This window comes from Saccopteryx bilineata, chromosome 8, assembly GCF_036850765.1.
Source record: "Saccopteryx bilineata isolate mSacBil1 chromosome 8, mSacBil1_pri_phased_curated, whole genome shotgun sequence".
In the NCBI taxonomy this organism is placed as follows: domain Eukaryota; kingdom Metazoa; phylum Chordata; class Mammalia; order Chiroptera; family Emballonuridae; genus Saccopteryx; species Saccopteryx bilineata.
The window spans coordinates 68,515,280-68,531,128 of record NC_089497.1 but is presented as its reverse complement, the minus strand read 5'-3'; the positions used below and the strand labels follow the sequence as shown (position 1 = coordinate 68,531,128).

The 15,849-nt window shown below is 45.9% G+C and overlaps 2 protein-coding genes across 8 annotated transcripts in view; one reads left to right on the top strand and one right to left on the bottom strand.

Annotated features, from left to right (window-relative positions):
- MAP3K13 (mitogen-activated protein kinase kinase kinase 13) overlaps positions 1-3,930 on the top strand; it is a 182,495-nt gene extending 178,565 nt beyond the window's left edge. For all 7 annotated transcript variants that reach the window (XM_066240640.1, XM_066240642.1, XM_066240644.1 and 4 more), the window contains exon 14: positions 763-3,930. In XM_066240640.1, coding sequence (XP_066096737.1) covers positions 763-864 — 102 coding nt within the window. In that variant the 3' untranslated portion in view covers positions 865-3,930. The remainder of the gene's footprint in view (positions 1-762) is intronic.
- A 3,089-nt stretch (positions 3,931-7,019) lies between these two features.
- On the bottom strand, positions 7,020-15,531 carry TMEM41A (transmembrane protein 41A). The gene is made up of 5 exons (XM_066241421.1): positions 15,320-15,531; positions 13,402-13,555; positions 11,145-11,306; positions 10,486-10,624; positions 7,020-8,485 (listed from the first exon to the last, which is right to left on the bottom strand). The coding sequence occupies exons 1-5, from the start codon at positions 15,436-15,438 to the stop codon at positions 8,265-8,267; spliced, it is 795 nt and encodes a 264-aa protein (XP_066097518.1). The 5' UTR covers positions 15,439-15,531; the 3' UTR covers positions 7,020-8,264.
- Positions 15,532-15,849: the final 318 nt, after the last annotated feature.

Here is a 15,849-nt window from a genome sequence, read left to right as displayed (position 1 = left end):
GCATTTAAAAGGTAGATCTTTGTCAAGGAACGTTTAACTCTGTGTAAGTCTCACTACCAAATGCTGCTTAAAATTAAAAAAAAAATGAAACCAATTTTCACATATACAGTTTTCCTTTTCCTCCTAGAGGAACCAATGCCCTCCAAGACCTTGGGTGCAGTGTGATGTTGGCCAAGCCACTTTTCTGTGGATCAGTTTTCTTATCTGTAAAATGGGTATGATAACAGCATCTAGCCTGGCCTGTGGTAGAGCAGTGGATAGAGTGTCGACCTGGAATGCTGAGGTCACTGATTCAAAACCCTGGGCTTGCCCAGTCAAGGCATATATGACAGCAATCAATAAACAACTAAAGTGAAGCAACTATGAGTTGATACTTCTTGTTCCCCCCCCCCTTTCTCTCTGTTAAAATCAATAAATAAAATCTTAAAAAAAAAAAACCTCACACACAAAAACACCCCAGCATCTGTTTCTTAGTGTTCTTGTAAGGGTAAGGGGACTAGTAGATGTAATGCACTCAGTTGTGCCCAGAACACAGGAAACGCTATGTAAGTGGGGCTCTGGTTGTAACTGTCATCGTGATCATCATATTTATAAGTTATCTTTTTCCATGAGCCCCACAGGACAGGACCTGGTCTCATCTATCTTTTCAGTCCCCTTACCCACCAAGCCAGCACAATGCTTGTCATGTGGGAGGTGTTCAATATATGTTTACTGAGTGATTGCAGAAATGAATTAAGGTTTTATTTTGTTTTGACCCTGCAGAATCCTGGGCAGTTTGAAGAATCGGACTGTGACTCCTCAGATGGGGAGTGTTCTGATGCCACAGTGAGGACCAATAAACACTACAGCTCTGCTACTTGGTAATGAGAGGACACCCAGCCTGAAGATGTCATGACAATGCTGGCATTTCAGATCCACCCCGCGCCCCAGTTCTTCCCGTTCTCCCTGCTCCTTCATCTGGGAAGAGAGCTGCCCCAGATTTCTTACCCCTAGAAATGAGCTGCAATAACAGGAACATGAGACTTTGCAAATCTCTGGAAAAAAATATCCAAATGAAATTAAGTCTCACTGAACATTTCAATCAAGAATGGCAGGGATCTATTTTATTGAATATTCTAGCTACTGTAACATTGATATTTATTTTTGTTTGACATTTTAACACTTTGTACTGTAAAGATTGAACTATCTATAATATATAGAGAGACAATAATTTCTTGCAAAAAAGAGAGAGAGAGAGAGAGAGAAAGAACTGGAATTTAGGAGCAACATTTTTGGGAATTTGTGGAGCCGAGAGGTATTACTGCTGCTTGAACAGGGGACCAGTTCTTTTGGCCACAAATGACTGAAGAAGAGCCAGAGCAAGACATGTTGAGCTTTTTAGAAAACAAAACACAGCGAAAGAGAAATAATTCCAGGTAACTTGTGAACAGACTAAATCAAGTTCAACCAGCTTATTCGATGAATGATGGAAATGACCCAGAAAAGTTTGGTGACCAGACACTTGCACCCAAGGTCTTTGAGGGCATTGCTTCCTCTAGGAGGAAAAGGAAAACCATATATGTGAAAATTGGTTTCATTTTTTTTTTAATTTTAAGCAGCATTTGGTAGTGAGACTTACACAGAGTTAAACTTTCCTTGACAGAGTTCTACCTTTTAAATGCTGTCATTGTCATTACTTTGACAAATGTGTTACCTTGACCAATGTGCCATTTTCTTGTAGCCATTTTCTTCCTACCTATTGACTACTTCCTTTAGGGAAAAGAGAAGGGATGAGGAGGAGAGAAGGATGAGAAAAGGGATTTTTAAAAAATTTATTTAAGTGAGCCTGACCAGGTGGTGGCGCAGTGGATAGAGCGTCGGACTGGGATGCTGAAGGACCCAGGTTCGAGACCCCGAGGTCGCCAGCTTGAGCGCGGGCTCATCTGGCTCGAGCAAAGAGCTCACCAGCTTGGACCCAAGGTCGCTGGCTCCAGCAGGGGGTTACTTGGTCTGCTGAAGGCCCACGGTCAAGGCACATGTGAGAAAGCAATCAATGAACAACTAAGAAGTCGCAACGCGCAACAAGAAACTGATGATTGATGCTTCTCATCTCTCTCCGTTCCTGTCTGTCTGTCCCTGTCTATCTCTGCCTCTGTAAAAAAAAAAAAAAAAAAAAAAAAAAAAAAAATTTATTTAAGTGAGAGGCAGGGAGGCAGACAGACAGATCCCACATGTGCCCTGACCAGGATCCACCTGGCAAGCCCCCTACTAGGCCCTGCTCATCTGGCACCACTTCTCTGTTGCTCTGCAACCATGCTATTTTTAGCACCTGAAGCAAGGCCATGGAGTCATCCTCAGCATCTGGGGCCAACTTGCTTGAACCATTCAAGCCCTGGCTGTGGGAGGAGAAGAGAGAGAGAGAAGGGGGAAAGGGTGAAGCAGATTGTCACTTCTCCTGTGTACCCTTAATGGAAATCGAACCCGGTACTTCCACATGCCAAGCCAGTGCTCTACCACTAAGCCAACCGTCCAGGACTGAGAAAAAGTAAATTGACAACAGTGTTAGAAAAGCAAATGTGGAATGTGTAGAAGTAGATTGCCAGAATGTCTCAGTTCCACTTCGTGGAGAAGACGGAACCACCCTTCTCTGGACCCAGGTTACTTGTCTACTAGCAACATACTGATTCAAAAGGAGAACAGATTTTGGAGGCAGCTAAGATGTGTGTGTGTGAGTCTGTCCAATGCCCAATCCCAAACCATCCCGTGTTCATTCGTTAACTCATCCTGTCCTATAAGCTTTAGTGATTGGCCACCACTACCAGAATAAGGGCAAAATAAGCAACTTGCAAAAGGCACCCCCTCTCCCACCATACAATAACATTTTTGTAAAATGCTATTTGTAAAATATCTTTTACTTCTCTTTGGATCAATGCAGTTTTAAATAATTGGATTTGTAAATCTGTGGAAAGAACAACGGATGCTGAGCAGCAATTGGGAAGATTTTACCTCCGCCAAGGCACGAGGTCCTTCCTGTCCACAGTCTTGGGCTCTGAAAAGCATCCAAAGGATTTGATGGTACCTCAGCTTTAAGCTCATTTTTATGTAGAATTTTACATAAAAACAGACATTGGCTTAGTTCCTGTCTTTGTCTCCAAGATAGATTACTGTCACACAGTGTCTCTAGGCTCAAGACCTGAAGATAGCTAGACTCTCCGACACGGCATCATGTCGGACATTAGGAAAGACTGACTTACACAGAAGGGTGTTAAACCAGTTCCGGTGCAACAGAAACGTTGCCCTCTCTGGATTTCACCGACTGCCTCAGCCAAAAAGGAAAAGCAGGAGGGAATTCAGAGTAGTTCCTTTTGCTTGTTTGATCCCTCCATTTGTTTACAATTTATGTTGAGATATTAATTTAAAATTTAGTATCTATAATTTATAGCTCTTATGTAAGATGAAGGAAAATGTTTAACTTATACAGAGAGCAGTATTGTTTGCATTAAATTATTCCATTTTGTATAAATTATGTAGCTGGACTACATGAAAGCTCTTAAGTTATGGCATTATTATCGTTGTTATTTTATTTTATAATAATTATTATCATTCTCATTTTCTGTCGACCAGAAGGTGTGGTTTACAGTGTAGCACAATGATTGTGTTTATTGCTAACCATGAGTTACTGCGAATTTTTATGATTTTTATGAAGGAATGAAAATGGAGCTGCCAGTTGGGAGCTCCCCAGTATTCATCGTAGGTGCACTGCCTCATTGTCTGTGCCCAGCCATCACCGAGAATGCTGTGTTCTGGTCTGGAGCGCAGCGGTCGGTACATTGGGATTTTTGACTTGATCATGACAGCTCCTGGGGCGGGCAGATGACGGGTGGATGGACAAATAGTTCAAAAGCTGTAAACTTTCTCAAGTTTCTTAAGAAATAAAATCATGAGACTACACTAGAAGCAAAAAGAGAATTATTTAATGCCCTAAGAGGGACAGACCTAGAGAATTTCTGCATGGGGCCCCTGGGTTAGGTAGTTCTACAACTTGGTAGCATAGTTTGTCATCTCGTTCCTGCCAGATGCCACAAAACCAACCTTTTTCCTCCTGGTTAGGAGTAGCAGGGAAACTAAAAAAAGAAAGAAAAAAAATATATATGCATGACATAAAATGCCTAGATGTGATATCATCCTATTTCAAGACTAGAGAAATTCTAGAGAGGCTTGATCATAGGGCTGGAGAAGTACTACCTTGAAGAGCCCTATTTTCCATCCTCTGACTGCAGACCACACTACACTGTGACTTGTCTCTGAGACAAGAGACACTACACTCCGTGTCCTCTTTCCATCCAACGTAAAACACTGACACCAGCTGGTCCAGTTCTTGTCGCCCCCCACCCATAGTGCCAAGAAAAACATGACAATGTCTGTCTTACACCTTTCAATCACGAGCTTCCTGGAAAACCCCCACCTGACAGCTCCTACTTTCCATAAGCTTTGTGACTTCCCATCTTGACTATCTGTCATGATAATGCCATATAGACTATCTGGATTCAATATTATAAGCATGTTAGGGGAGTACACAGCACTGACTCACTGTCAAGAGTTCAATAAACTATTTTTTTAGACGTGACGAGAGGCTTGAGAGAAGTGTCTCTAGGTTAAAAAGAGAAATGCCTTGTCTGTCCCAGCCTTGCCCTTTCCAGGCTGCCAGAGGTGATCAGAACAGTTCTGAATCGGTGTTTCCTTGAGAACACGCGGTCGCCCACGGTCGCCTGAGGAGCACTGAGTCCAGAGCTCCGCGAACTGAAGAGCTAATTCTTCAGTCCTAGCCGCTGGGCCACCGTGCTTCCAGGACCTCGCAGGGCTGTGATTTCGAGCTTTATTGTCAATGGAAAGTTTATTGCGTGGGACTAATGTCCACATTCATTTAGCGTCTGCTTTTGGCAGCAGAATAATGATTTTAATTTGTGTTGCAGATGGGCATTTGTTTCTGATTTCTATTTCTAGATCATGTCCTCTGAATAACAATTCCTTTTTAAAGTGCTTAGCAGAGAAACTGAGAAGCCTGCATCCACTTTGAAATTATAATAAACCTTAAAGTTTAGACCTATTTGCAAGATTGTGGGGGGCCTAACACAGAAAGGTGACACACTGGCTAGCTCTGTTGTAAGAGGATCTGGTGTGGCCCACTTGCAGCTCAGATATTTTAAAACTTTGGTGTCAACAAATCCATCTTGCAAGAATTAAGGATATTTTTAGTAGAATTCAATAAGTACTGTACATCCATATCAGGGCTTCTTTGTGCTAAATTACCTCTTACTGTAGGTAATAGATTTGATGGTTTGGGGTTTGCCTGGTACCAACCCAACTTTAAATGCCTCCCTCACTGTGGAGCATTAATATCCTTCCAGTGTAAATGCATCCTTATTGATCAAATGATTTACTCTTTTCCCCCCAGCCCCGTATGTCTTTTTTTCCCCTTAAAATGTTCCTACTTGAAGTTCCTGGAACTGAATTCTCCAAAATAGAGCATAATACTTGGACACCTAGGAATCCCTTCCCTGCTCTCCATATAGTGTGCTATACTGTTTTGCCACTAAGCTAGAAACCAAAATACCACCTCATATCACCATCTACAATCTACACTCTAATCCCCCAAGCCTAGCGTCATTTACTGATCACCCTATTCTTTCCTGCTGAGCCTGGTCACAGCCTGACCCTCACACACAGCGCTGGGAGCAACAGCTGCCGCTCGACTAGAACTGGTGTGCAAGGGGGAAGCCAGCCAGCCAGCTCTGAGCTAACTAATTTCCCAAGGGAGGCTTGAGACCCAGTTAGCCCTGACGGGAGAAGGACAGGATGACACCAGTGTTCTGTGGGTCCCACCCCACAGCTCTCCGGAGGCAGCGTCATCGGGAGGAAAAAGGCCACTTGCCTCCACCCACTGCCCTTTGGGACCACTTCCAGTGGAATAATCTCCAATCACTGATAAATTAAATTCCAAAATGTGTGTCCTCATTTACATCAGTTCATTGTGTTAAGTGTGTTCCTCCCTCGCCTTCTCTGCACAGAGAGTTAATGTTCAGTCTGTTACTTGCTTCTTCGACTGTGTGACCAATGTACCAAAACAATGTGACATTCTTTTCTAAGAACCCTCACTTGTGCTGTCAGTATGAATTTAGTGCCTTTCCAGGCAGCAAGGTTTTTCTTCTTTGCTGACCTCATTCACACCACCAATGTTACCAACCTCACAGACCAGCACACAGAATCACATTAGCCTGCTTGTTTGCATGTTACAGACAATAGTTCAGACATCTAGTCAAACTGGAATGAACTAGGATGCCAAGCCCCTTTCAATGTGGAGCATCACTTCTTTCTTGTGGTCAAGTCTCAGAACGCACCCCTGCACCTGCCTCCCCTGTGGTCTCCCACACTGTTAGTTCCCTGCACCTGCTGGTGTCTGATGCCGGCTCCCTTTGTACCGAACAATTGTACAGCAATGGGAACAAGAGCAACTATCAAAGCAAACAAATGCATGGAATTAAACAAAAAGTGGACTTCACTGTGTTTTTGGTCATCTTTTCCTAAAGGTACTGCTCGTGTCCTGAGAGCTGCCTTCACAAATCTCGGCACCTGTCAGGCTTTCGGGAAATGAAGACTACCTCACTGCGTCCCCACAGCCAGGAAAACAAGACGGTAGAAAAGCTGGTTCTGTGGCTCTAGCATTAGACACACCCAGAGAGGACGAACACCAGTATTTCATGTTATGGTTTCTGCTTGATAAACCTGTAATAGCCTAGATGGCCCTCTGCTTCTTCCCTATGGCTTTACCGCTGCCCGTCTTATAGCTACGAAGTGTTATCAGTGACCCCACTATAAAGTGAGCACAGAGAGGAAAGAGGTGAAAATGAAAATTTGGCTTCCAAGAAACAATACTGGTACAACACCTGAGTGGAGAGCTAAGACACCTCTGGACGGTCTTTCAGCCCCTCCCGATTCCCGCTGGCAAGGGGAAGCGAGTGTTAGCAACACACACAAACACATTCCACACACAACACTGGTATCCATTTATTTGGGAAACTGTTTTGCCTGTAAACTCACAACTAATAAGGCACATTGTTGCATGTCGTGGGGGATAAGAGAGACCAACGTGGCCATCCTGCGGGCCATCCTGCAAAGGGGTGAAGTGTCGGGCTTCCTTGCTCCGCCTCCCCACTCCAGGGACATGAAAAGCCACGGACGTCACAGTCCCACTGGCCTCCTCTGCACCCCGACCCTGGTTCATCAAGCTTCTTTTAAAGCAACACATCTTTTAAAATGAAGTCCTTGCTGTCTGGGGGGTTTTCTTTCTTTTTTCTTCCCTTTTCTGAACATACAAGTACAAAAAAAACAAACAATGTTTGGGAATTAATCCTCAAGAATGAACAGTCTCAAGAACTCATGTAGAACGTGTGGCCTACATTAAAGCCTTGGCAAGATTCTTGGCCAAGCCAAACCCGAACGCAGCAGATCATGCCCAGGGGCAACCATTCTGTTAATAAATGATGGGTTTTATTAGCTTCTTTCCCTTTTTATGGAAGAGGTAGGTCATCAGCAAAAAAAGTACGAAAGAAACACTCTTCAAGAGACTAACAAGGTGAAGAGTGATGTGGGTTCATGTCATCATTTACACCAATAACAAACACCAGGGACTTAAGAGAACACCTGTCACAACAGCCTATCCCTTTACAAAAGAGGCACTCTGACAAGGACAGTCAGCATCCTCCCTCGAGGTAGCTCGGGGCTTGGCAAGAGGCAAATACAACAGGTTATCCAGAGTTCCCTGTTATTCAATAAAATACAAACAGGATTTTCTAAGAGACTATCCATTTCATAGTGTCCTAATAAACCAGGGCTGGATTGAGAACCTGATATAATTCACCTTCTAGAGTACAGTGTCCTTTATGATAAGACTGCACACAGATCAATCGTGTCCAAACCACCTGTTGAAGGTATTTAAAAAACGAGGGCCCTGGCCGGATAGTTCAGTTGGTTAGAGCATCAACCTGAAATGCAATGGTTGTTGGTTCGATCCCCAGTCAGGGCACATACAAGAACAGATGTTCCTGTCTCTCTCTCCTGCTCTCTCCCTTCCTCTCTCTAAAAAACTAACAAAATACAACATTTAAAAAAAAAATTTTAAGTTAAGTTAAAAAAAGAAAAAAACAACGGAGGGCTGTAGAGGACCACACCAATTACACATATGTATGCGAGCGAGAGTCCAAGGCCACAGCAACCCAAACTCCAGCTCACGTGACCTTTCTGCTATTCAGATGATTGCTGCTGCTTGTTTTACTCAGATGCAGGTCCTTCTGACTAAGTTTTTTAATGAGGGCTCCAGGAACTAAGGCCACCAGAGCGATGGCCAACAGCTTCAGGACAGTTTCCCAGGAGAAAAGCGCATCCAGAGAGGTAAGGGTTGACAGGATGGAGCCTGTCTGCACACAGATGAAGTTGTAGGGGATCAAACCTGCAAGAAGAAAAGGGAAAGAGCCTTTTACTGGGGTGGGTGTGCAGGGGCAGGAAAGAAGAACATGAACCATTCAGAAATGTCACTATGAATTCCCAACAGTGACTCCAGGTTTGGTTTTTCCCCCAGCTCCTAACCCCTACACATATCACCTCTTTCCCTTCTTCTTTTCTACTTTTCCCCTCCTTTCTTCACTTCCCATATACACCTGCCTTGTTCAACAAAGGAACAAAAATATATACACTACAATAAGATAAAGATTTTCACAGGAAAAACAAAATGAGTGAATAAAATAAGGGGTCACTTAGGACAAAAATGCATGAGGGTCACCCATTTGCTAGAGGTGGGCCCCAAATTTGGTCTGAGTACCTAAGCCAAGTAAGAAATACCCGCATTTAGGATATTTACTATTTCTAAAATATACTATTTCTAATAGGTCATCAAATTCACCAGATCCTAACAGTCTCAGTGGTGGCTAGACAGCCTGGTGGCATAATAATCACCTGGTGAATTTATCAAAACACATCTTCAGGCTTCACCCCAGGAATTCTGGGTACCAGGTCTAGTAAAGCCTAGCAACCTACATCTTAAAAGCCTTTCCCCTCCCACTCATTGAAATCCTTCTATAGAGGATGCCTCAAGATCACAGACTACTTAATATCACACAGCCTGTCAAAGATGGGCCTGGAACTCTGGTCTCCAGAGCCTTTCCACGCTTTGGACCACTTAGGTTATTACAGGCTGAGGACTGGGGCACTAAGGCACTTTGTCTGAAAGCTGATATGACCAGAATTAACTGTGGTCAATTTTGCTTTAAGATCTCCATTTCTTTCAAGTATCTAAGTACCTCCTATTAATAGCAGCTGTTCAACCACAGATTTGTTATATCTGACCTAGACACCCTGAGTACTCTTTCCCTCCATGCTCTAAGGCAGGCATCCTCAAACTACGCCTGCGGGCCACATGTGGCCCCCTGAGGCCATTTATCCGGCCCCCCGCCGCACTTCCAGAAGGGGCACCTCTTTCATTGGTGGTCAGTGAGAGGAGCACTGTATATGGTGGCCCTCCAACCGTCTGAGGGACAGTGAACTGGCCCCTTGTGTAAAAAGTTTGGGGACCCCTGCTCTAAGGTTTACGAAGACAATACTTGCCTTAGGCTTAGAGAGAATGTTTTACTTCTTGGAGAAAATACTAGCCACCAACTTAACAGAGTGTTAAGCACTTACTGTTCTGATAAAGGTGGTCCAAGGTCCTACTTAGAGAAACACTGACTGCTCTAGCCCCTCATCTAACAGGTGTTCCACTGAGGGTACGCAGCTTGCTGAAGGTCGCACAATTGTCAAAGGTCAAGAAGGAACTTCAGTGGTACCAGATCTTGCTAAGACAGATCTCAATTAAAACAGGGGCAAAGCCCCAGGTCAGGTTCAATCCCAGGTCAGGGCATATGAGGGAAGCAACCAATGGATGCACAGCTAACGTGGAGCAACAAATGAATGCTTTTTCTCTCTCTCCCACCCCTTCCTCTCTGTTTCCCTAAAGTCAATCCATTAAAAAGCTTAAAAATGCTTTTAATAAACAGGGCCAAAAGACAGCAGTCCTTTATTCTGTTCCTGTTCCTTTCCTCTATCACTGTTTCTTCTGCCCACACACCCTCATTCCAACCCTGCCTTTCCAGCTAGTATTTACTGAGCACCTACCATGGGCCAAGCCCTGTGCTTCAGATTACTCCTCTAATCCCAATGCCTAGCAGTGTTCACTGCCCCATAGGCACTAAATATAGTTGCAGAATGAACAGTCCTATTTTTCCAAAATTATTCTTATGAGGTTTCTAGTTTAAGCCTGAGTAGATGTGAAGTCAGGATTTCAGCTAGTGAGACGAAAGATGCTCTTCATGAGAGCCTGTGCTCTCAGAGGCAGGCACGTGTCCACGCCCTGGGACCCAGGGCAGGCCCCCAGCGTGCCAACTCTGAAGACTCAAACTTCCTCCACTAGCTTCTTACCAATCAGAACAGAGAAGAAGAACTGCCCAATAGGGATGTTGAGAATCGGGGCCGAGAGGTTCAAGAACCAGTTTGGTGTCATGGGGAAAAGTCTCAAAAACAGTAAGAAAAAAAACAAGCTGTTTCTGTTCTCATCCACCTGCAACCAAAAAAGACAAGGCCATTAGGAAGCAGAAAAGAGTTTCCAGGTACTGAATATCTGTCAGTGCCTAGATACTGTGCTAGATACTTTATAGACTATGTTCCCCAATCTCCCAACAACCCCCCGGGGCAAAGACTGTTTTCCTTGTTTTTAAAACAAGGTACATCCAGCTCAGAAAAGTCAGGAACTTGCCTAAAGTCATGGAGCTTGTAGGGACGGAGCTGGGATTTGATCCCAGGTCTGTGCCTCTTGGAAACATCAAAAGAATCCCTAGGGGCCCTAGCCGGGTAGCTCAGTTGGTTAGAGTGTCATCCCAGTTCACCAAGGTTGCTGGTTCGATCGCCAGTCCGGGCACATACAAGAATCAACCAATGAGTGCATAAATAAGAGGAACGACAAACTGATGTCTGTCTCACAGAGCGGAGGAACACTGTGGGAAATCCCTGCCCTCATTCCCCTCAGGTCCACAAGGTGACTTTATGGGAGCCCCGCACTCAGATATACCCCTCCCACTTACCTTCCTCTGTAGTAGGGTCACTTTTTCAGGAAAGTAGGAGACCACCAGTTGTTTGCCAAACATACTGGAAAGCAGGTAGCAGCATGTGGCACCCACTGAAGTCAACACACAGCACAGCAGAAGCCCCAGCCATGGCCCAAACAAAGCGCCAGCTAAAACATTCTGCAAAGAAAACAAACCTTCGGCCATGAGAACCAGCAGCAGCTTCCTCATCCTGGAGGTCAAGAGTCATAGGTTCTCTCCGCCCTCCTGACCCAAACCTGACTCCTACTTTGTTTATTTTATTGTTTCCATTTATTTGAGAGAAGAGAGAGGATAGGAGAGGAGGCATTCAAAAAGTGTTAGATGAACAAAAATGAAAAAGTGAGCCAAGTCCTGGCCAGATAGCTTGGTTGGTTAGAGCGTCATCCTAATACGCAAAGGTTGCCGGTTTGATCCCTGGTTAGGGCACATACAGGTACAGATTGATCTTTCTGGTTCTCCCTCTCTCTCCCTTCCTCTCTCTCTCAAATTAATAAAATAAAAACTTTTTTAAAGTGAGCCAATATTTCCTAAATGCAATTTAGCTGGTTAACAACACCCTACCAAACATGGAATCTAAGAAAGTAAAAGGGAACTTGGAAGTGAGATGATGGGAATCTACTGAGCACCTACTATGTGCTAAATGCTTCACTGCATGTCTTATTTAATCCTCACTATGGCCCTGTGTCATATACTATCCTTACCCCATTCCGCAGGTGAGAGATTAAGTATCGTGCCCCAGATCACACCAGGCGGAGACGAGATTCACCTCCAGGTGGCAGCTGGCTCTTTGCCCTAAAGAGGGATCAGCTCAAGTGGGAAGGCAGGTACCCAAGGAGGCAGCCCCTGACCTCAAGGACCACGCACCTCCCTGTCTCTCTCGGCATAGACACATCTGCTTTCCTTCCAGTTTCCAAGTGAGAAACTGCTGAAACAGACCCAGCCTAAGCCTGCAGTAGAGAAAAGACGCTGGGGCAGGAGAGGGCAGCAGGACAGGAGGCGGCTTTCAGGACTCCACCACTCAAGCACTCAACAAGGGCTGAGGGCCAGTGTGTGCCCGGCCCCACCGCCGTGCCAGCCACTCTCCACCCACTGTTTCATTTAAGGCTCCCACGGAATAACCCTAGGGCACTGGTCCACAAACCCCGGCTCAATCAGATTGAGGACGTTTTTAGCAAAGGCCAGCTTAGGAGTTCCCTAATTAAGTTAATAACAATGTACCTAAGTTTAAGTTTAAAAAATTTGGCTCTCAAAAGAAATTTCAATCGTTGTACTGTTGATATTTGGCTCTGTTGACTAATGAGTTTGCCAACCACTGCCTTAGGGGGTTACAGAGGAGTATGCCCATTTTACAGACAAGGGAACAGGGTTGGAAAAGTGGTTTGCCCACAGTCACACAGCTGGGATTCAAACCCACCCCCTGCTCTCACATATATATACATTTACACAGACCAGTTTAAAATGCTGCTAGGAGGAGTGCAGATTATTCACTATAACCTTAGATGGCAACTGATGAAAAGCATCCAACAGCCAAAGAATACGCTCAGGTCTAACACCTGAAAAGTCAGAATGACTTGTTCTCTCCACACCAAGGAAGCTTCCCAATCATGTACAGCTTAATATCCCCGTGAACAACTTGCATTGTTCATCACTTATAAAGGCGCCTCCCTGAGCTGGCAAAGGAATACAAGAGTTAAGAATAAAAAATAGGCCCTACCCTTAGGGAATTCAGGAATTCACAGACTAATGGAAAAAACAGTTTTTTGGGTTGTGTCTTTTTTTGCAGGGGGGCTCAATCAGAAGGACTTGGTCCCTCTGAACACAGATTTTTAGAAAATCAAAAAGTGCCAAAATGCAGAACATAATAGCTCTGAAGAGGAAGAGCTGACCCAGCCCAGGGTCCATGTGTGTGTCTCTTAAGGACAGTGCTCCACAGCTCTCGATGCCTTCGAAACAACAGCGGCACACCTGAGAGGTAAGGCAACCCTGCCGCCGGGGGGAGGTGGGTTCTGGCCCCAGGCCCGCCCCCTCCCTTGGACAGTTAGCTTCTTCCTACATTACAAGACGGCTGGGAGAATTAAAAAGGTCATGCAGGTAAAACAACTAGGACAGTGCCTGCCACAGGGAAAGTAGTTACAGTAGATTGTCCTCTGGACAGTGTGATTTGCAGCCTAAGGGTCCCTCAAAAGACAGAGGTGGCTTCCTAACAGGCACGGAAGGAAGACATAGCACTGACCAGTAAGCTGGAGCCAGGGATGGCAAAGCACTGTTTGTAGAGGTAGGCACTGCAGAAGAGCAGGAACACGTAGGCCTGGTGCTCCTTCCGGTAGTCTCGAAGGACCTCAGAGAGCTCCCGCAACTCCGCCAGATCAGAGGGGAACCACAGTGACCTGGAGATTTGGAAAAGCAGACAGAAACATGAGTCCAAATCAGCCTAGGACTTATAAAGGTCACTTATGGTGTTGTCTTTCCAAAGTAGGTTTCTGAATGCGCTCATTATCTGGTCTGCTAGGAATATGCACATAATGGGACCCCACGGGAAGATGGGTGACCTGATACAACACAGCAGAGCAGGCAGAAGAGCCCTGATTTGGAAACAAAAGACCTGGGTTAGCATCTGAACTCTGCTACTATCCAGCTGTGTGATCTTGGGCTTGTCCCTGGGCCTCAGTGCCCTTATCTGAAAATTTAGGGCTGGTGTTAGCTCCCCTTTAGCTCTGAGGTCTTATGATCTATTCTTAAAAAAACAAATGAATTCATTTCCAGGCTAGCACTAAATGTCTTTAATTGCCTTTCTTTTAAGGGGAAGACCCTCCCCCAGAAACTTTAGGCCAAGGACAATTCATACTTCACACTGCTCCTGGGTTACCAGGTAAAACGACTGTCTTATTAGACAGTAACAAGCCAATTAAAGACTCTCTTGGGCCCTGGCCAGACAGCTCAATTGGTCAGAGCATCCTCCAGTAGCATTGAGTGTGTCAGTTCCATCCTAGGTCAGGGCACATACAGGAACACATGAATGCTTCTGTTTCTCTCTCACTCTCTCTCTTCCTCTCTCTAAAATCAATAAAGTAAACATTAAGAATAAAATAAAGATTCTCTCAGAAAGTATATTTGTACTGCACCATAAACATAACCTTGATAATGTCGGGCTTGAAACCAACCCTTTCAAAGAGACTGCTTTTTCACCCTGCTCTTTATCCGGTCCTCAGTGCACTCCGACTCCTGTACAAGGGTTACAGTGCAAAGGCTACTTTGCCTCTGCCATCTGAACAACCCTTAGATCCATCAATGATCCATTGTGAGCAAACCCTCCTAGTTCTCAAAATGTTTGTTAGTATAGCTGACACTTGTGAAAAACCTCCTCATCTAGAGCAAAAGAATACAGCAACTGAAAACAATTGTCCTAATATTCAAATACTAGTAACATCCTTGACACAAGGTTGTGCCAGGCATACCGCCATGAACTTCACAGACAGCAGCACTCACACAAACCAGCCCGGTAGGTATTATTATATAGCGCCTCCTGCCGCACGCAGTCGGTAATGAGACGGGGGAAAGTAGAGACAGCCAGAAACGAGGAGCGGCCCGATCATTAATTCCTGCATAATTTAAAGTTGTCCGTACAAGGTTTCACTTGAAGACGGAATGCCTTAGACTCCCAAGGGCAGATCTAAATGATGTGGGGTGAAGAGGACGATGGGGAAAGGCTGGGAGTAGTGAAGAAGGCGCTACGGTTGCAAGCAAGGGCGAGGGACGACTGCAAACGGGGTTAGAGCTGAGCCTGTAGAAGCGATAGGAACGTGAAAGGACAAACGAAGCCACGGCGCGAACGGGGCGCGCGAGCCGGCTGCGTCCGGGGTAAAGCGCCGCATTTCCCTCCGCAAATCACTGCCCAAAGGCACCGGCGGCGGCCCGCACAGCACCCCCGCGCCGCCGGCAGGTCCCGGCCAGGACAGCCCGGCTCCCCTTCGTCCAGCCTGTCCGAGACCATGTAGACGCCCGGATACCAGACCCCTCTCACCTGTCCTAGAACGGAACCACAAACCCAGGCCCTGTCGCCCCGGATCCAGGAGCTCGAATCTCCGATTCCCAGACCCTCTCCTCGAAACTGGCTCCTTTCCTCGACCGGAACTAGGGTCCCCGCCACGCACCTGCCTTCGGTCTCCTCGGCGGAGCGCCGCGTCACTCCGCGGGGCAGTCGCGTCGACAGCAAGTACAAGGCGACGGTGCAGCCAACGAAGACGAGCAGCAGGCCGAGCAGGGAGCGCATTGCGACGCGCTAACCGGACTCACTGGACCGCGGAGGGGCCCGGAGCCGCCGCTTAGGAGCCCGCTGCGTGCGGCTGGGGACAGGGGAACGCGTTTGCAGACGGACTAGGGCGGGAGCCGCGCCAAGCCCCGCCCCCAGTCCCAGGCCACGCCCAGACCCCAATTCCGCCCACCAGCCCTTGGGCCGAGGTTACGGTGGAAAGCCATCCGTTTAGCCCCACACCGTGCATGCCTGTCCTTCTTTCGTGTTTCTTTTTTTTTTTTTTTTTAATATTTCTTTTTTTAAATGTTAATCTCTGTCTCTTTCTCCACTGATTTGTAGGTTCTCTGCCAGGCGCTGGGAGATCCAGGAGCAAATCATGAGCCCTGCCCATAGGGAGCTTGCTGTCTAATGGTCAAGACAACCTTGTCT

What these genes read in the sequence shown, in the direction of transcription:
- TMEM41A (XM_066241421.1), bottom strand. Translation starts at nt 15,438, where the DNA reads ATGCGCTCCCTGCTCGGCCTGCTGCTCGTCTTCGTTGGCTGCACCGTC. An exon ending in TGACCCTACTACAGAGGAAG is followed by an intron (nt 10,625 to 11,144) that starts GTAAGTGGGAGG and finishes TTTTGGTTGCAG; the next exon opens with GTGGATGAGAACAGAAACAG. An exon ending in CTTCTTCTCTGTTCTGATTG is followed by an intron (nt 8,486 to 10,485) that starts GTAAGAAGCTAG and finishes TTCTTCTTGCAG; the next exon opens with GTTTGATCCCCTACAACTTC.